This window comes from Apodemus sylvaticus, chromosome 6 (assembly GCF_947179515.1).
Source record: "Apodemus sylvaticus chromosome 6, mApoSyl1.1, whole genome shotgun sequence".
In the NCBI taxonomy this organism is placed as follows: domain Eukaryota; kingdom Metazoa; phylum Chordata; class Mammalia; order Rodentia; family Muridae; genus Apodemus; species Apodemus sylvaticus.
Genome location: NC_067477.1, coordinates 43,077,474 through 43,098,590, shown reverse-complemented (window position 1 = coordinate 43,098,590; position 21,117 = coordinate 43,077,474). Strand labels below are relative to the sequence as shown.

The 21,117-nt window shown below is 45.8% G+C and overlaps 1 protein-coding gene across 1 annotated transcript in view; it reads right to left on the bottom strand.

Annotated features, from left to right (window-relative positions):
* Zfyve26 (zinc finger FYVE-type containing 26) overlaps nt 1–21,117 on the bottom strand; it is a 61,652-nt gene that overhangs the window by 37,417 nt on the left and 3,118 nt on the right. The window contains exons 4-19 of the mRNA XM_052185574.1: nt 18,452–18,541; nt 15,569–16,091; nt 14,520–14,650; nt 13,802–13,966; nt 13,575–13,663; nt 12,341–12,504; nt 11,110–11,313; nt 8,762–9,370; nt 8,446–8,532; nt 7,506–7,574; nt 6,782–6,933; nt 4,557–4,758; nt 3,381–3,644; nt 2,101–2,220; nt 1,838–2,002; nt 675–893 (exon numbers count right to left, since the gene is read on the bottom strand). Coding sequence (XP_052041534.1) covers nt 675–893; nt 1,838–2,002; nt 2,101–2,220; nt 3,381–3,644; nt 4,557–4,758; nt 6,782–6,933; nt 7,506–7,574; nt 8,446–8,532; nt 8,762–9,370; nt 11,110–11,313; nt 12,341–12,504; nt 13,575–13,663; nt 13,802–13,966; nt 14,520–14,650; nt 15,569–16,091; nt 18,452–18,541 — 3,253 coding nt within the window. The remainder of the gene's footprint in view (nt 1–674; nt 894–1,837; nt 2,003–2,100; nt 2,221–3,380; nt 3,645–4,556; nt 4,759–6,781; nt 6,934–7,505; nt 7,575–8,445; nt 8,533–8,761; nt 9,371–11,109; nt 11,314–12,340; nt 12,505–13,574; nt 13,664–13,801; nt 13,967–14,519; nt 14,651–15,568; nt 16,092–18,451; nt 18,542–21,117) is intronic.

Below are 21,117 nucleotides of genomic sequence, written 5' to 3'. Positions count from 1 at the left end.
AATTATATAGCCCAGACTGGACTGGAATTCCTGATCCTTCTGCCTCTGTCCTCCAAGTTTTAGGATTAGAGGTATGTGCTACCATATCTGGCTTCAGAGGTAATTTTAGAGCCACAAATCCCATGAGATGTTATTGAGGACTTCTATGAGCTGGATAATTTTACTTAGCAGAAAGATGCATAAAACAGACTAATAAGAGATTTACAAATCTGATATCCTTGGTTATTGTGTAACTGGAAAGAACCTCATTTTTTGGTTTCTCTGTGTAGCCCTGGCTGTCCTGGAACTCACTCTGTAGATCAGGGTGGCTTAGAACTCACAAAGATCTGCCTGCCTCTGCCTCCAAGTGTTAGAGTTAAAGGCATGTGCCACCAACGCCTGGGTTAGAAAGAGCCTCTTGCTTATTTTTTGTTGTTGTTTTGTTTTGTTTTTTTGTTTAGTTTTTTTTTTTTTCCGAGACAGGGTTTCTCTGTGTAGCCTTGGCTGTCCTGGAACTCACTTTGTAGACCAGGCTGGCCTTGAACTCAGAAAATCCGCCTGCCTCTGCCTCCCAAGTGCTGGGATTAAAGGCGAGCGTCACCACCGCCAGGCAGAAAGAGCCTCTTAAAGAAGCACTTCCCTTCCTTTCCTTAGGTAACTGCCAGTCTTGACCCTAATTCTTTCTCACTACTCACCAGGGTCAGAGCTCAGACTCCGGAGTAGGACTGCAGCCAGGCTGCTGCAGTAGCTGAAGAAGGCTCCCACATAGTCAGTCTGTCTGGGGCCTGCGGGTGCCTGTTTTCCCAGGGTCTTCTGGAGGAGCTGACATTGGATGTGCACAGGGTGGGCCTCTGCCTCAGGGGCTTTCTGGGCTGCCTGCTCCACTAGGCAAGAGAGTGGAGTACTCTTGGGCTCTGCGAGGAATCCGGGTGGGAGAAGAGATGTGTCTTTATTCTATGCTTCTAGCGTTGAACCAATTTCTAAAATTAACATTCTATTTATTTATTTACTTGTTTTGTTTGTTTTTGAGACAGGGTTTACCCTGGCTACCCTGGAACTTTCTTGGTGTGTAGGCCAGGCTAACTACAAACTCACAGAGATCCACCTGACTCTGTGCCTCCCGAGTGCTGGGATTAAAGGCATGGGCTACCCACACACAGCTCTGTTTTTTATTTTTATATATGTGCCTGTATATGTGAATTTGGAGGTCTGCAGAGGCCAGAAGAAGATGTGGGCACAACTGGAGCTAGAGTTCAGGTGTCTGTGAGCCGCTCAGTGTGGGTGTCAGGAACTAAAGGTGGGTGCTCCTCTGAACCACTGAGCCATCTCTCTGGCCTCTCCGCTTTGGGTCACCTTGTGACCCAGTGTGTAAGCTGAGCTTTCTACATAGTACACTGGGTGTCTCGAGGACACACGTGACTGTGTAAGCACCATGCTTAGAAGGTAAACAAACAAAACAGACAAACAAAAATCCCAGTTTAGCTACGTGACCGTGTGATCTCAGCTAGAAAGAGCCTGGCGTCTAGGAAAGCAGGCCATGTGGTGTTGTTTTGACCCTGCTGTCTCTGGGGTGCAGCAGCATTATGAAGAGCTTTTGAGGAGGGTTGGCTAAGACCAACCCTGTACCAGCTGGGTATATTTCTTACCAGGAGTTAAAAAAAAAAATACCTGCTAGTAAGAGTGTCAAGCGTCCTTTCAACTGAGTTGGGGAAGGGAGTGAGGGTCTGAGATGTGCCATGCTTAGCTAGAAAGGGCTGACTGAGCAGTCACGAGAGGGCGGAGCCTCTGCTCCAAAATGCTCATACATCCTTTCATCTCCATTTTCTGCTTATCTGTTCCCGTGCAGACAGATCTGTACCTGGCACCGCTAATGCCTCTCGCAGTGACTGGAGAGCCTGGTCCAGCTGCTGGGAAAGGCTGGTGTGGCTGGCAACACAGTCTTCGGTGAGGCTGGGCCAGCACATCTGGAGTAACTCGGAGATGCTGCATCGGGGAGCGCTTCCAGTTCTTTCTTCTAGAGTCTCTATGGAAGGGATGCGAAAAGGAAGTGAGGGAAAAAATGTCTGCTGACCCATTGTTCCAATCCAGGAAAGGTAAAAGGGTGGAGTAAAACAAACTTACCTGATTTTGTTAGTCCCGGTAGCGTAAGTGGGTAACTGAGAATCTTACTAATTTGCTGAAGGACAAATGGAAAACCTCGTATACCATCAGGATTCAGGACAACCTGGTCTAGCCTTCGACCTGAAATAAACAAAGGAAAGAATGGATTCTCAGAGGCTGATGTTCGGTTTTGCAGTTCCTGTGTAAATCTTATCTTTCCCAATAGTAATTGCAAGGTTCGCATTGTGTCATTTTGGGTGACGACAAGCAGGCCTGGTGTATGCCATGCCTGAGGCTCCAGGACTACCTTGGCGAGATGCCTGAGCCGCCAACAGCAGATTCAGAATCTCCAGCATTTCTGTGGGATTTGTTGACCAAAGACAAAGGGACACTTTCTAGGGATTTGTCTTCCTATTCCCTTCAGCCATTGGGCCTGAGCTGAAATCAGATCTGTCTTTTCTAATTGCCCAAGGCTATCTTCATATACCTTTCCATACTCTTTCTCTAAGATAGTGGGTCTCAATGCTGTGACCCTTTAACACAGTTCCTCACGATGTGGTCACCCCTCAATCTTAACATTATTTTCATTGTTACTTCATGATTGCAATTTTGTGACTGTCATGAGCTGTAATATAAATACCCAATGATCGTATGTAACCCCTACATGAAAAGGGTTGTTCTCTCAAATGGGTGGTGACCCACAGGTTGAGAACCACTGCTCTGAGAACTCCATGTACACGCCCTAGGACGCTTTCCTGCACCCTGGATCATGGCGGTGCCATCTTCACCCAGGAGGAGCCTACATCTCATGCCACTTATTTCTCTGCAACTTTGGTTTTTGTGGGCCAACAGATTGAACCCAGGGCTCCAGCATGCTTCCCCTCACCCCACAGGTCTGTATCATTCTTAAAGTATGTTTCTTTCCTTTTACAAAGTAGCAATTGGTGGGTTTCTTTGTGGCATCTTTAGGTCATATGTACTAAAGATCCTGTACTTCCATCCTGTTCCTCCTCCCTCTGCTGTGTATCTTCCCCTAGAAATATAGTTGCCCTCTGACTTCCTTCAATTTAATGAGAAATCAGAAAAGAATTTCCCTAAATGACTGCAGACTGCTCCCCTCTGAATATGACGAGACACTTGATAGCCTATTAGGATGAGGGCATTAACTAATGTTTAGTATCTTCTCCCTTTCCTCCCCTCACAGCTTCTTAAAGGTTTGATGAGCAATTTGGCACAACTGAGAATGAATGAATGAATGAATGAATGAGTGGGAATGGAGGAGGCAAACCCCGCCCACTTACCCCGGCTCTCAAGGCTGCTGCTCAGTCGCCGCTCTGCTGTTTCTAAGAGCTGTTTGCAGGTCTTCCAGAGCTGGCACTGGCAGCAGGCTAGGTCAAAGGCAGCCATGGCAGGGGGACTGAGGTCCTCCAGAACGTCCCTAAGAGGAGTGGTGGTCTCCATGGGAGTAGCATTGATCCAAAAATCCTCCTGGAGCGTGGGGATGGGGTCTTCCGAGGGGCTAAGGAGCTTGTCAGTCACATCAGAGATGGAGTAAAATACCATTCCTGGACATGCAGCATTGGAGCAAAAGAGAAGGGTTAGGGTGATTCCAGCTACCACCTGGAGTGTGAAAAGCAGTTTGCCTGAGGCTCTCCTCACAGGATCTGTACATAACAGGTTTCATTAGGGCCCATTCATGTGAAACATGCTAAGACACACTGCTAAAAACAAACAAACACTACTGCTGCTAGAGGCCTTTTCTGTCTGAAACATTGAAACGATGTGCCTATATCGTTTTCAGCAGGGGCTGGGGAGATGGCTCACTGGGTAAGAGCACTTGCTGAACAGGCATTAGGGCTTGGATATATATTTTAAATAGGCACTGAAAAGTTTCTGGAAGCATATGTAAAGGCCAACCACAGGATGATAACCTGAGATTTGGAGTCTGGGGACAGGCAGGAGAGCTGGAAATGTGGGACAAGCTTCTGTTTCGAGAAAGGAGAGGTAAGCTGTTGGGGTACGCTGCCACTGCTGGGAACCAGGCTGTGGCCTGCAGGCTGCAAATGCTAACAAGGGATTTTTCCCCCCCACTTTAGGAACAGTCACGTGACACCGCTTACTGCTGAAAAACTACCCAGAGGAGAACTGCTCCTAACAATCCTCTAAAGCACCCCCCCACCCCCGCCCTCCCACCAGCCCCTGAGTGATTACAAGATGCACTGGGGCAACCTGCCTGCTCTTTCGTTTGAACTGTGAGGATAAGCAGGGGTGGCTGGAGTGGCAGGTGTGTGAAACACCTCCTCAGGGAGGCTGCGTGCAGCTGGGAAACTGCTCAGAGCGGGTCAGGATGGCTGGCTTTTAGGACAGGTGTCCTGCTTTCTGTTTCTGTCGACTTGTCATAAAGACGTGGGTGGTTTCTTCCTTTAAGCCACCACCCCAGCTGTCCCTCCAACTCTGATGTCAGCAGGAAGACAAACCTGCTGCTGCGGCACTGCCAATGGCCTGGAGAGTCGAGCGCCCACTGCCGGTGCGTCGGATGGTGTTGTTACCAGCATCTGAATTCTGGTTTTCAATCTTATGTTCTACGCGGGCCAGCTCCTGGATCACCTCTTGGTAACGCTCTACAAACATCAGCTCCCCGGCGCTGGGTGAGGACTTCAGGTTGAACATGAGTACCACCTGTCATAAGAAGGGAGGGAGTGTGGCAGTGGTGGGTCCACAGATACTCGGAGTATCCAGAGATAGGATGCTGGGCCAATTCATTAGACTATGGACCTATAAGATGGCTATTTTACAGGACTTAGAGAGTATTGGATTTTTTTTTTTCTTTTTGAGACAGGGCTTTTCTGTGTAGCCCTGGTTGTCATGGAACTCACTTTGTAGACCAGAGTAGCCTCAATCCACCTCTCTCTGCCTCCCAAGTGCTGGGATTAAAGGCATGTGCCACTACACTAGGCTGACACTGAATGTTAAGAAGAGGCCAAATACAAAATGGCTTTAACAAGTCCATAAACCAATCACCAAAGGTCCAGTAGGAAATAAGCAAATGATGTCAGTCATTTCTGAAGAAGTACCTATGCAAAATACACAAGAAAATATTTTTCCTGACCAGGAATTTAATTAATGATAATGTTTCAGTTGCTCTGATGAAACACCATGACCAGAGCAACTTGGGGAGGAGAGGGTTTATCTTACACTTCCACAGCACTGTTCATCACTGAAGGAAGTCAGGACAGGAACTCAAGCAGGCCTGGAACCTGGGGGCAGGAGCTGATGCAGAGGCCATGGGGAGGTGCTGCTTACAGGCTTGGTGGGCCTGCTTTCTTATAGAACCCAGGGCCACTAGCTCAGGGGTGGCTTAGCTCATCAACTACTATTTAAGAAAATGCCTTACAGGCTTAACTATAGCCTGAACCTATGGGGACATTTTCTCAGTTGAGGCTCCCTCCTCTCTGATGTTAATACACTTGCACGTGCACATGAACACACACACACACACATACACACACACACACACACACACACACAAGACTTAAGGAAAGGAAGACAAATGTAGGATATTTAGTGGAGAAAGCAACTCCTCTAACATGCAACTCCTAGTCCAGCTGTTTGGGAAGCAAGAACAGTAGAACAAGATCCAGGATCTATTTCTAATCCAGGAGTGTAACTCATTGTGAAGCCCAGCATGTGTGAGACCCCTGGTTCAATCCGTGGCTCTACAAAAACAAAAAGAATTGGTGGGGTGGAGGGATCTCCTATCTTGTCCAGCAGTTCCTATTTATTAAAAGTAGGAACTCTAAAAGGTACAGGTGGAATTAAGGAAAGATCATCTTAGCATAGAATTTCTCCTGGATCTGCTTGACAACTGAAGTTACACCATAGAAAATTCTAACCTAAACGTTTGGTCAGGGACGAGCATTAAGTTTCAAAAAACGCACTGAGCGTTTGAAGCATAAGTGATACTTAATGCTATTGAGCTTAAACAACACACACGGTTCCTGCATTTCTCAGGACTTCTGTATAATCTTCTTAGCCTTACTATGAGGTGGGAAGGCAGGAATTATCCTGAGCTACAACTGTCCATGGAGGACCAAGGCTTGCAGAGCTTGAGTCTTTTGACTGCTACTTTCCCTACATCCAGGTCACTCCAGTTTGCTACCTCTGTGCTGTATGGTGAATGAGCTGTCATTCTGTTTACTGCCAAAATTTATCTGCATTATGACTTTTTTCAAGACAGCGTTTCTCTGTGTAGCCCTGGTTGTCCTAGAATTTGCTCTGTAGACCAGGCTGGACTCAAACTCAGAGATTTACCTGCATCTACCTCCCTCGTGTGGAGATTAAAGGTGTGCATTACTGATTTTTAACTATATGAAAACACAGACATGTTCACAGGTACAAAGAAAGAAACAAAAGTTCCACTGTTATGAGGTAGTGAGATTGTGGCTATTTTATTTTGCTAACACATTACCTCTATTAGGAACATAAATAACTCAATGTCTCTAAGCCTGCAGTGCTGGGCACAGGGCCTGCACACATAGAAATTCCTTTCTATTTCTCCTGCTCAATGGGACCTTCTGCAGGCACCCCCAAGTACTTTTGATGTCACATACATTTAGCTTTCCCTGAGGCTGGATATGAGAGCCAGTTGGGGGCTCACTTTACATGCTTTACCATGACGAGGTGTGGCTATGGCTCAGCTTACCTGATGGGCTTCTGCAAAGTTCCCCCTGAGGATACAGGATGCCAGCAGAGACTCTGGTGGGGAGAACATCATGGGGATGATTGAACTCTGAGGTTGGGGCTGAAACCGGTTGTCCGACTCCACCTGCCCAGACACAGCACTCAGACTCCCTTCTGTTGGGTGTAAGAACGTTGGAGTCATTAAGGAAAAAAACCAGAGTTGTTGTCTCTCCATATTCCTATAGTTTCTATAAAATATTTGTAAATGACGTTTTGTTGTTGTTTATTCAAGACAGTGTTTCTTTGTGTAGCCCTGGCTATTCTGGAACTCACTCTGTAGTCCATGCTGTTCTTGAACTTACAGAGATCTGATTGCCTCTGCCTCCTGAGTGCTGGGATTAAAGGCACACACCACCACTGCTTGGGTTAGAAAGAGCCTTTTAATGAAGTACTTCTCTTCTTCCTTTACCTAAATAACTGCCAGTTATAAACTCCATAAACGAAGGGCAAACATTTACTACCATCTTAGAATGTAAGTACCAGCTACCTTCCTTGAATCACCTTTGTCTCACTGCTGGGTGACTTAACTAAGAAGGAGAGCCCTTTCCCTCTCCCCAGCAGACACCTGCTGCTATCTGCAAGAATAACCCTTGACCAGTGCTTCAGTTCTAGTGTTTATACCACGGGCATGGGAAGAGCATGAGAGCAAGCTGTCTACAGGCAGCGGCTGGTGGGGACGCACACACCTGAAGTACTCGTGCTCAACTCGCTACTTGTCCCTTCCAGGGATGGGTTGGAGCCTTGGTCCCGGCCATCTGGAGGTAACAGATTAAAAAATTTCATCAGCAACTCCTAATAGTATACAGAGTGCAAAGTCAGACTACAAGTGAAGATCTAGGTAGACTGAGGCTAAGGAGTGAGAACAGGATGGAGGGCAGGTATGATGTGGTTCCAGAACTCTCTGGGTAGCAGTTTATACCAATGGCTTTTACCGTGTGGGGTCTTAGAGTCCTAGGAGCTTGTGACCAATCTCTGAAGACAAAGTACTAGTGATAGTTTGGTAAAATAAAGGTACAACTATCATGACCAGGAAACAATGGGGGCGCAAAGAGGAAGTCATGACATTTTCTGACATAGAGGGTGTGTCTTCAGATATGACAAGGGAGGAAATAAAGTGTAAGCTGTGGCCTGCAGAAGGCTGCTTGGTTCAAAGCCCAGGGGGGAAAGCTAGTTATCTTCAGTGCCAATGAAGGCTGTCTGTCTCTCAGTGTGCCCTTATGAAGGCTGTGTCACCCACCAACAGTGTCCTCTTGGCGACTCTGGGTGACTCAGGTAGATGCAGACTCCGCCTGTGTCCCAAACCCATCAACTGAGAATCATCCGAGCTGAGGGACACCATCATACAGTTTCTTAGGTTTCTCTCATGTCAACCTTCCCTTCCCAGTGTTTACAACCTGTGTGTTTGTGTGTGTGTGTGTGTGTGTGTGTTTGGGAATATGTGAAAGGTTGTGTTACATGGGAAATTTGTGCATGGCCGTGTAAGAAACTGTTAAGAGCTGACTGTGGGAGTGGGAGGATGCGTTTGTGGTTTTCACCACATGCTCAGCCTAAAGGATCACACAAGCACTGGCATGTCTCTTTGTCAGGTGAATGGGAACAAGGCTTGAACAGAGTTCTTTAGATCACCTGCCCGGGTCCTTCTGGTCCGACGACCTCGGCGGAGACTAGAATGCCTTGTGGCAATGGGCCGGTATCTACGGGAAGGTTGCTCTTCTGAAACAGCAAACACAGGCATGGTGACCAGCTCTGATGTGACCACTTGTGGAAACAGGCTGGGTGATCTTCATTAAGCTCTGGGATTTGCAGCACTGCCCTGGGCTGCTATGGTCATGTGCCCTGGATTAGGGTGTGGCTCCCACACGCCTGCCCCTTGCCCACATTGCTGGGGCTTTTCTCCTTTCCTACTTTCTAGACTTTCTAGTTCCGACCGCCCTCCTCTCACCTGAGCTCTGGTTGCTTGTTACCACTTTGTACCGCCACTGTGCCTCAGAGAGGACCTTGGAGAACCTGTGCAGGCGGCTCTGCAGGCCATCTCTGGCTGCTGGACAGCTCTGGTCTTCTGGCAGCTTGGTCTCCTCCGGAGTGCGGTGGCTGCTGATCTCGCCGAGCTGCTCCTGAATGAGACCGAGGAATGCTCCTATTGCAAACTCATCAGCCAGGAATCCATTCACGCTGCTGGTAAAGTGCTTCAGATCTAAAAAGCTGTGCTTGTGAGGCCCTGGCGAGCTGTCTTTCGGTTCTGCCTTTGGACAGCCTGGCGTTGTATGAGCAAGGTTCCTGGGCCCTGTGGAAGTCCGCTCTGATCTCCTTTCAGCTGCGGCTACGTGCTGAGGGCTCTGTGGCGGAGACCTCAAACCCGAGTGGCCTTTCCCCTCAATGTCCTCATCTTCGGCATAGTCCTCGGGCAGGTGAGGCTCTGGGTGAAGGTCGGCAGAGGTAATGAGGAGCAAGGAGAAGATGTTTTCCAGAATTTCCAGGCACAGAGAGGCGGGGATGCTGTGTAAATACTGTCGGCACCTGGCCAGGTATGTTGGGAAGAGATGTGAAGCACCTAAGAAGATCGGACGAGGAGGAGACAGGGAAGCAACATTAGAAAGCAGAGCCCACTGAACAATACCAGGCTCCTGCTCCTAAACTATGACACTCTCCCTTGTCTATGACAAACGCTCCCTTCGTATTTCAGTTCTGGGGATTAAGGTGACATAGACTCCATATCATGACCTCAATCCTCCTTTAACCTACTATGCTTAAAGGAGAACTTAGGCTGTCTAGGTCAATTAGGCCACAAGAATGTGATGGTGCAATTCTGATCCCAGCATTCTAGAGGCTGAGGCAGGGGGGCTGCCCCAAGTTCAAGGCCAGCCTGAGCTATAGAAAGAAACTGCCCTTACAAAGGAGGGGCTAGAGAGATGGTTCAGTGGTTAAGAGCACTGGCTGCTTTTCTCGAGGGCATGGGTTTGATTCCCTACATCTACAGGATGGCTCACAACCTCTGCATCTCCAGTTCTAAGGAGGTCTGATGTTGTTGTCTGGGCTCCGTGGGAACCAGGCATATGCATGGTGCATAGAGATACATGCAGGCAAGACAGCCATATGTATTCAAAAAATAATCTAAAAAATTAAAAGAAGAGAAGGAAGAGGGGAAGGAGGAGAAAGAGCTAAGCTTGGGAGTCCATGCCTGCAATCCTAGTGTCTGGGGGCTTCAGAGCTTGAGGCCAGACTAGGCTACATCAATATCCATTTGAACTGACTACATAGTCATTAGGAAGGAAGGAAGGAAAGGAAGGAAAGGAAGGAGGAAGAATGGAAGGGAAAAGAAAAAAAATCTTATGTTCCACTTGGACTAATACTAAGCTTCAATTTATATTTCACACACATAAACACATATATAAAGATATAAGCTGCACACCTAAGTTTAAACCAGAGTTGGTAAGAAATATTATTCTTACATTTTTTTTTTTTTTTGGGTTTACATACATAGACAGGTTTACTGGGAAGCTGCTCTCAGATGAGTTTACTAGCCCACAGAAGCCAGAGAAGTCACCATGGAGAAAGAGGAGGGAGAGAGGGGAAAGAAAACGAGAAAAAGAGCACATGAGCAGAGAGAGAAGCAGAGGAGAGAGAAGGAGAGAGAGGCAGTAAGAGCGAGAGCAAGAGAGAAAGAGAGAGAGAGAGAGAGAGAGAGAGAGAGAGAGAGAGAGAGCAAGAGCTCTTTCAATATTTTAAAGACCTATTTATTGATATATTCGTGTATGTGTGGGTGCTTTGTCGACATGCACATCTGTACATCAGAAGAGGGCATCTGACCCCATGAGACTACAGTTACAATTATACACTGCCTTGTGTGCCTCTGGAAGAGCAGCCAGTGTTTTTGTTTTTGCTGTTTTTGAGACAGGGTTTCTCTGTGCATGCCTGGCTGTCCTTGAACTCACTTTGTAAACCAGGCTGGTCTCAAACTCAGAAATTCTGCCTCCTGAGTGCTGGGATTAAACGTGTGCACCACCACTGCCCAACCACAGAGTCATCTCTCCAGCCCCTGAAACGCTATTCTCACTATGGTGTCTAGCTGCAAAACGAAAAACATTTGGCAAATACTATGCTAGATGATCATCAGAGTAAGATCCATCAAGATGTAAGCAGGTCCTGCCGATGCAGAGGTTGATAAATGTATACAAGTATTCCTGAGCACTTTCAAATCAAGGGTACTCCATCCTGGAAGGAAGTGGTGACCACACAAAGCAGTCACTGGGGAAGGTGTCTGCATCTGCCAGGGACAGGGAAGCTCTGTACCTGGGGAGGGGGGAGAATCGCTGCCTGGCTCCGAGGCCAGACCCTCGGAGGCGGAGGCGCTGTCTCTGCAGTCCTGGCACTGAGAGTGCTGATGGGAGTTCACACAGAGGGCGTAGACCGCATACTTCATGGCACAGAAGCCCCGGTAGAGCGTCAGGCTCTGACGCTGGCTCAGGTGCTCCGGGACTGAGGCATCATGGGTATCTGAAGCATAGTAAGTTCAGAGGTAACCTTTTCAGGCACAAGCAGCAAGCACGGCTGAAGCAAAGAGGGTTGACCTGTGGTTCTTACCCTCCTGCCTGTCTGACCTGCCACCCTCCAGGCCTTTCCCCTGGTCAACATCAGCTTTGTCCTCTTTGCTTTCGTTTCCCTATCAGTCTTGCATGGCCTCCACTGCCTGGGTGCCCACTGCCTGGGCTCTGTCTTCTCCTCATATGGTTTTTACCCCAGTCGTGGCCCTTTGGCTGTCCCTACTCAAGGCTAAGTCCCAAGCTCCAAATACTTCGCAGGGTTCAGAGGCCAAATCTAAATACCTCCTTGGAAGTCTTTCGCACTTGTAGGTGTGAGTCAGAATTCTATTTGTGGTAGGAGGTTTTGCTAAACAAGACACCCATCTTTCTTGAGGGGGGTAAGGGAAAAAGGAATGTAGTGACACTAGTTTGTGGCAGATTCTTTTGGAAAGTAAATCAAAGCAACATCTCCCTAATGGAGACATCTGTTCTCATCTGAGACAGTTCTCTGACGCAGGGAGCAGAGTGACTCTACTGTGGCAGAGAAAGAGCCCACTCATACATATTGATTTTTAAGAAAAAAAAAACCCAAAGGTTAAAATGCAGCTTTGTTATTGTTTCTGGCAAGTCTTTCCTCCAAACTTCTCGCTCCGTTCCACAGAGTCTGAAGAAGCACAGCATGTGCTGTGTGCAAGTTTAAGAAGCATCAAGTACACTCACCAAGAATTTCCACAGAGCTGAGACTGCAGACGACATTTCACATGTCCCTGACATGACTCCACAGGACGACAATGGGAGCATGTCCATGGGATTCCCTGCACCTCAGTGGCAGAGGGGAGGGGTGCTACTACATCCTCTAATCAGACTGGGGGAACAGAAATACTTCAAAGGATACATGCTGGACCAACCACCTAACGGGCATCCTGGCAGCCATGTCTAGACTAATCTCACACTGCAAGAGACACGTGAGAAACTCTTCGAGGGAATCCTGGCCAACTCACCATGCCCTCCCTCGAGGTCCTTGGTTGGCACCTTCTGTAACAGCTTAAGGACTTCTTCCTCCTTGAGGGCTGGAAGGTTTGTAAGGTGATGGAGAGAATAGAGCACTGAGTGGCTGTCCCCACCATGTAAGTGACACAAGAGCTCTCTCTTTGGTATGAAGCCGCTGGAAAGGAAGGATGGAGGGGTGGTGATGGAGGCAGTTTATTGCGTTCCCTGGCAGAGGGACAGGTTCTTCTCTGACCACTAATGCCTCAGGCTTCACTTTCTCAAACTATCTTCTTTTACTAGGTCTAGGATCAAAGATAACATTTATTCACTGTGAAGGAATTATATCCACCAGGCTGGATACTTGTCTAGAAAGGATCTAGGAAGAGACTTTCTGGTTAGTGGTGTCTTAGAAAGCCCGATGATTGAAGTTCCTAAGTTCTACATGCTCTGTAGCTTTGAAATAAGTTTCTTTGCTTTACTTTGAGTAAGAACCCCTCCCTGCTCACCCTTCTGACTACTTTACTTTCTGAGCACTGGTGAAATGAACAAAAATTAAATGGAAGCTCAGATCTGGGCTAAGTGACTAGGAAAAATACAGGGTTTCATATACATCCAATGGCCATAGGTTGAATAACATATGATCCAGAATAATGTATGGCTAAGAATATGGATGATAATTTACTTGCTGTATAACTCTGTGCTGATTATTTAACAGATCTGGGCTTCAGTGTCTCACCGTTTTGTGTGTGTGTGTGTGTGGGGGGGGGGTTGTGGTTTTTGAGGCATGGTCTCACTATGTAACAACCTTGGCTTTCCTGAAACCTGCTATAAAGAACGGACTGCCTGTGAATCCCCAGAGAGCAACCTGCCTCTGCCTCCTGGGTACTGAGATTAAAAGAGTGAGCCACCACGTGTGGCTCTTAGTGTGCCATGTTTAAAGCGGGCATCTTTTTGGGATCTTCTTCACTGTAACGTTGTGAGGACTGATCACCTTCTAAGGGGCTTAGGACAATGCACAGCCTATAGCAGGCACCTAGGGACCGTGAGCTGTTCTTTCAGATGCTGGATTGTCCTCTGGCTGGGACACAATAGTTGCAAATGGAAGCTGATCATTATTTATGTTTTCCCCACATTAACAGATATTCCTGCCTGGTTAACAGTACTTTTTTTTTTTTCAGAGAAGAAGCACAGGATTGAATGAGCCCCAGGTAGGGTAGGGAAGGGAAGGGCTTGGCAGGAACATACCTGCTCTGCTGTACGCACCACTCCAGGACTTCCAAGTGAGCCCACAATCCTTCACAGGCGTCCCTGAGGAGCTCGTCATGGCCTTGGTCCTGTGTCAGTGCAGAAGAAACATGCTGACTCAGGCACTTGGCATCAGACACTACGACTGATCAGGAGACTGAATTCGGTGTAGGCCCAAAACCCCTGGTATTTGTTTCTGGAGGACTGTGAGGTGCTGAGTGAGATACCTGGGTCCTGTAGAGAGTCTGGAGTAGTCTCTTAGCTGATTCAAGGCTCTGGCAGTGTGTCCATCCCAGGAGCACGAGCAGGTGACTGAGAGGCCTGAATTCTCTATCAAGAAGGTATCCAAGGCTTGGGAAATCTTCCTCTTTCAACAGGGTCAGTGCGGTTACCTGCAAGCCAAAGGTTACCAAAGGCTCCCTGAATTGGAAAGAATGACTTCCAGCTACATTAGGAAAGGATTCTGATAATGACACAAATAGCTGGTTACATAAAAATAAGTGCCCAGAAACACAACATTCTAAGAATTTTGAAGTGAGGGAGAGACTTCTGATATAACCACATCTATTCACATAGCACATGGCCTACAAGATGGGGTTCATAAATACCTGTTGATGTAAATAAATTTCAGTTGCAACTGGGAAGGCGAGAGTTAGTTAACTCTCCCTGCCAGCGAGACCTAGTATTGCTGCCATGGCCTTTGCTTTCTATATCCTCCAGAGAGCTGACACACAGTCAACATCTTCCTACCAAAGGTCCAACAAAATGACAGCCACTAAAGCACTGACCGTGAACGGAACTGATTCTCCCTCAGAGGCTCCTCTCCCTAGGGGCTGCAGGATGACAACCAGAGGGTTTGTCACTAATTAGACTGTAGGAGTTGGATACATGAGTGGGAGAGAGTTCTGGCTCTTCTGTGACGGACAGCAACTAAGCCTGACTCACAAGGATCTGCTCCAGGAAGTGTTTGTTGGTGCTCAGGCAGTAGAAGAAGGCCGTTTTCCAAGCGTGGGCTGGCTCGGGAGTGGAGAACAGGGCCAGCATTGCCCGCTCAGGGTCAGGAGGGTCAGGAGGATCTGGGAAGACGGAACATCACACCAGAAAGGTTACAAGTGCCCTTTTCTGCTACAGTCCACATTGAAAACCAAGCGTTATCAGACTAGGCACTTGGATTTATTTACTAAAATGTATTGGCTAGGCGATGGTGGTGCATGCCATTAATCCCAGTACTAGGGAGGTGGTCTCTGGGAGTATGAGGTCAGCCTGGTCTACAGAGTGAGTTCTACGATAGCCAAGGCTACACAGAGGAACCTGTCTTGAAAAACCAAAAAACTAAAAACAAAACAGAACAAAACACAAAACCCCCAAACCTAGAAAACAATTGATGGTGATGGTGATGATGATGTGTGTGCACGTGCATACTACGGAGGCCAGAGGATAATGTTGTGGAGTCTGTTCTCTTCTTCCACTTTTATATGGGCTGTAGGGATCAAATTCAGATTACTGAGCTAGTGTGGCGAGCGCCTCTACCCACTGATCTTTCTGGATCAAGAGTAGACTCTTGTAAAAAGCTAAACCCAACAGTTTACACTTTATCCTAAAGGTGCTTCATTCCTATTAGTAGCTTCTGCAAAACTCTTTTCTGCTCCTGCTATTTTTATTCTTCTTCTTATTATTATTTCTGAGACCAGAAAGCTATCCTGGAACTCAATCTATAGACCAGGCTGGCCTCAACCTTACAGAGATCTGCCTGCTTTGCTTTCTGAGTGCTGAGATTAAAGGCCGCACTACCACCACCTGGCTTCCTGTTTTTTTTTTTTTTAGCTCTGATTTAATGAAACAGGCATACAGACAGACAGACAATTATGAAACATGCTACATATTCTTGCTTAGCCTCTCTTGCTATGGACAACAATCAAGTATGACAGTTAGTCCTGAATGGCTGGGGATATTGAAATTACCAAAGTAGAAAGAGAAACAGTGAAAGAACACACCTTTTCCTGAAACTGTGGCCTTTGGTGGCCTCTCTGCCACTTTCTCTGCATAGGTGTGGCCATAGAGGGACAGTAGGTTCCGTCCAGCTTTGTGCAACAGGCAACCAAGCAGCTGCTCCTCCTGCAGGGGACTGCCCTCAGTCCCGCAGGTCTCCAACAGTTCCTCACACAGCACACGCAATTCACTCTCTGGTAGCTCAGTGGTACAGCACAGGGCCTGAAGGGCTCCACACACAGCACCGGCCACTCCAGGGGACTGAGAGGCAGGATCCCGCAGGGTCTGCAGTGCCTTTCGGATGAGGGCCAGCAGTGATCTCTGCAGAGGACTGGGACAGAGGCTGGCACTGTGGTGCTCCTCAAGCAGCAGTTCCAACAGGGCCTGGGCTGGCCGGGGGGCTTGCTTCAGAAGATTCCAGAGCGTGGAGACAGCTTCAGGGCTGAGATGAGGGCTCCCGCTCTCCCACCTCTGACTTCTGTCAGGTAAACTGCCCACTGGGCCTTGTGCTAAGGTTTCAAACAGCTCCTAGGTGGAGAATGAAGACAGGGATTGTAGTCGTCACCCAGATGGTTATGTATGCAGGAGCAAACATTTCTATGACATTTCTTTAGCTAGGCACTCTTTACGGCTCTTCATAGAAGAGCCAAATCAAACATTATGAACATCTCAGGGGAAGATTCTTTAGTTATTCCCATTTTACTGATGAGACTGGGGCTAAAAGTGATTAGCCCAGTTACCCAAGTCTTACCCCACTCTCCCCAAAATGTATATTGGTGACCTAAATTAAGAACTATAGATTAAGGACCAGGTGGGCAAAGCATTATGTACACCTAAGAGCACTTCAACTTATTTTTGAAAGAACATTATATATCTGCTTTTAACTACTGATTTGAATTCTGTCCACATTTTAAGGTACAGTCTATTAGATCCTTCTGCTATAGTTTGAATGTGCCTCTTAAAAATTCCTGTCAGGGGTTGGAGAGATGGCTCTCCACTAACTGCTCTTCCAGAGGTCCTGAGTTCAATTCCCAGCAACCACATGGTACGTCACAACCATCTGTAATGGGATCTGATGCCCAGCTACAGTGTTCTCATATAAATAAAATAAATAAGCCTTTAAAAAAAAAGTTAAGTCATGAAAAAAAGTTCCTGTGTCAGTACCCAGGCATATGGCACACACCTGCAGTCCCAGCACTTGGGAGGCCAATTTAGAGTTTGTGGCCAGCCTGGCCTATGACAAGATGTTGTCTTAAGAAATCAAAATAACAACAAAAATAGTTCACGTGTTGGAAACTTAATCTCTGATTTCATGTGTTAGTATTTGGAGAATGAGCCTTTGGGAGATAGTTAAGATTAGATGGACTCTAACCACAAGGCCTGTTCCCATGCTATTACCAGCCTCACAAGAGATCCCTGAGTTAGCACACCTGTCCCCTCTCACTTTGTGATCCTCTCTGCTATGGTATGGTGCAGCGAGAAGGCTCTTCCAGGTGCTGAGCAGACACCAGGGCCATATTACTCTTCCTAGTGTCCAAACCATGAACTAAACAAATCTCTGTTTTACAAATGACCTAGCCTGTGGTATTTAGTTATAGCAACAGACATCGAGGCTCTTGCTTAATATTCTAATCCACACACATTTGACACAATTAAATGAGTACAATATGGTTTATTAAAAACAATGTCTCATAAGCCAGGTATGATGGTACATGCCTTTACTCAGGAGGCAGTGTCAGGTGGATCTCTGTGAGTTCAAAGCTAGCCTGGTCTACAAAGCAAGTTTCAGGACAGCCAAGGATAATACACCGAGAAATCCTGTTTTGAAAAAAAAGTCTCATATGTATATTAGCTCTGCCTCCTGATCTAGATTGTTAAAGCCTGATGCTGTACAGCCTGTTTGTATAGCCAGACTGGTGGAGAAAGGGACATGCATTGCTTTCCACATCTATAGATGCTGTGCAGGGATGACTTTTTATTAATTGCAAGTCCATGTGCCCTTGAACTCATTCAAGTCAGTTGTTACACAAGTTCTACCATGAATATGCCTTAACTGGTAGCAGGATCTTAAGAAAGCAATGGCTGGGGTGTGGATCAAGGACAAAGTGACTGCCTAGAATGTGCAAGCTCTTACACAATGCTAATACATATTAAAATAAATAAAGAGCACTTATATAGCAACTGATACATACATACACACACATATATATGTATATATTTACATAGTTATTTATATCTATCTACAGAAAAGTTAGGAATCAATAGTTGATATATAATTATTTATAAATATAGATTTTTATAGCTATAGTTATATCATCTATTTAGTGATTGCTAACTTTTTTCTGTCTATATCTATAAATATAGATAACTACATCTATACCATTTATTTATTAATTGCTAACTTTTTTCTGGGGGGTGGCAATAGAAACAGATTTTTGCTGAATAGCTCAGGCTGGTCTCAAATTCTTGATTACTGACATATACAAACATACTGATCTAGACACAGAGAACACTTAGAATCTGCCCCTAGATGGTTGTTGCAATGATTAGCTATAAAACACCAATGTATCTGTTATAAAAGACAACTCTATCAAATATTAGATCCTTTCCTTCCGTGAGTTCTCTATCATCTACTGGTCAAGGATTCAAATATCTTAAATTAAACCCAAGCAATGAGTTCCTTCTAGGGGAAACACAAAGGACAACTGATTGATTGTTACAATTTGTACTGCTGGGCAGTCTGCTTGATACCCAGTCTAAATTACCTTGGAGGGGCCTGGTTTGCTTTTCCTGAAAACAAAGGGCAGCTAACATTTTGGGGACCTGCTTAGCCACTGCCCTGAAGTTGAATTGTTGAGTGACTGCAAGTGGCCCTCTGTCTCTCTTACCTTGAGGATGGTCTCTGGAATGTCACTTTGGAGGTCTTCTGACAGAAAAAGAAATTCAAGTTTTCGCCGGAAAATTGTACAAAGTAATTTCTAGAGGAAGAATAAACAGAGGTGAGGCATATGCTTTGCTTAATAAATACAATTTCTCTTTAGCTATTCTTATTTGTGATATTTCTCTAAGATAAAGTACTTTTAGCCATTAATTCCCTGGATAAATATTTTTTAGAAAAAGATTTATTTTTATGAATATGGGTGATTTATATATGCCTGTGCACCTTGTGCAGGCCGGTGTCTGCAGAGGCCAGAGGATGTCAGATCCCTGAGACCGGAACTGCAGATGGTTGTGAACTGCAATGTGGGCGCTGGGAACTGAACCTGGGTCCATTAGAAGAACAGTTCTGAACTGTTAAGAACTCTTAAGTTCTGAACCATCATTCCAGTCTTCCTGGATATGGTTTTAGGTTCTTCCCTTTGGAAATGGAGTTGGATAAACTTGAACTCTCTTTAAATTAATATGCAGGTGTTTGGAAAGGTGGCTCAATTGAAAAAGCATCTGCTCCACAAGCAGGAGGACCTGAGTGTAGTTCCCTAGCACCCCTCCCCTGCAAAAAAGGCTGGGTGTGATAGTGCACACCACTAATTCTAGCCTTTAGTCCCAGCAACTGGGAGGCAGAGGCAGGCAGACACCAGTGGGTCCAAGGCCAGCGGGGTCTCCATGTTCTTGGCCAGGTAGAGCTACATTGTGAGATAAAACCCAACCAAACCAATCAAACAGAAACAAACAAACAAACAAAATCCCAAAACCTGCACTGGAGAAATAGCTCAGTTGCCGAGATGCACAGACATAGATATATATATGTTAAAGCCTATACCCAGGCGGCTTGCCTTCTAGCCCGGGTCCTCTTGCCTCTGTTTCCTTCCTGCTAGGATGAGTATGACACCATGCTTGACTCCTTCCTTTTGAAAAATCACTCAAGTTTTCTATCAGGAATTTTTGTTGCTATGTGCAAAACAGTTACTGGAAAGCCTTGGCGGGCACACCCTTATAACTCTCTCAATCCCACCATGCTTTCAGGATTCTCTATCCTTTCTATACCAGTTGTCGGGGGTGGGGGGAATAAAACCAAAACAAAGGGGAGGAATCTCATTTATTTAGCAAGTATGCTTAGCACAGGGTACCATATTTCATTTCCAAATCAAAGAAACCTGTGGCATGCGGCTATGTGTTTTAAAAATCATCTCAACTGGAAGTGAAATGGTTAAGGTATATTTTCTAATCATTCTAACATGAAAATTTTAAAAAATACATTTTTTTTTACATAGAAAAGTTACAAAAATATAACAAATATACAAAAATATAGAGATCCTCCTGTCTCTTATACATAGCAAATAAAAGAATCCCCAACAAAGGAGAAATATTACTAATGACACTGAAAATCCATTTACCATACAATTTTGAACAGTGGCATAGTGTGTCACATATAGATATGCTTCTGTTTAATAATCAATCCTGTGAACTACGGATGTGATGATTAACTTCTAGTTTTCCACTTTTAGAATCAGCTTATCAGCAAACATCGCTGTAGCTAACCCTTTACACACATGCTTACACTTGTAGGCCTAAACCACCGAAAGATAAAAGAGACAGAAGATAAAAGTAAGTAAAGGGATAAAAACAGCATCATTGTTTCAACTAATAATTAAAAGGCAGCTCTTGGCAGGCAGTGGGAGCCTGGAGAACTAAGCTGCTTCGAGTTCCTAGAGCATGAAGCCACAACAGGTTCTGTGGCATTCCAATATGCACCGGAGACCTGGTCCTTATACAAGTTTATAATTCTCCAAACGACAAAACCACTCCTGTAACTGTTTAAATAAGCGGATCCCTGGAGCTTTAAGAACTAGATAATCTGTCTGACACTGGCCAAAGCAAGAACCATTCCCAGGCTAGGCTAAGAAGCCTGGCACGTGAAGTCCAGCACCTGATGGTGTTGAGCAACCCTCCCTAGAATAAGCAGGCAGTGAGGCCACAAGCAAACAAGCAGACCTCTTCCCCAAAGGGGAAAGGTCAGTCAGCTCCACGGCCTCCTGGAGGCTGTAATGGGAAGGTCCTTATTCAGTAACAAAGCCTCGCTCTCCCCCTCCCTCTGAAGATGCCATGGGATCTTCTTTTCTACTTTACTCATTTTGTTCTGTCTTCCCCTCTTCAGATCTGACTATTTTTTATCCTAGGTTTTATTAATTTACACTTTTGCTTCTCTTACTTGTTCTTTCTTTCTTTTTTTGTTTTTAACTTGAAGTCATTTGGATTTACTTATTTATTTATTTATTTTTTTACTTGTTATTTCTGCTAGTCTTTCTGTAATTTCTCTTTGCTAGACAACCACCTAAAACTGTCTAAAAGATACATTTAGGCTGGGCAGTGGTGGTGTACACTTTTGATCCCAGCACTCAATAGTCAGAGGAAGGTGGATCTCTGTGAGTTCAAGTCCAGCCTGGTCTACAGAGTAAGTTTCAGGACAGCCAGGGCTACACAGAGAACCCCCATCTCAAAAACAACAATAACAACATCACAACAAAAAAGTTACATTTAGAACAGGAATTTCTGTTATTTTTGGACAGTTGTGGGAGGGACAAATGTACAAAATATTAACATAAAATTGTTACGA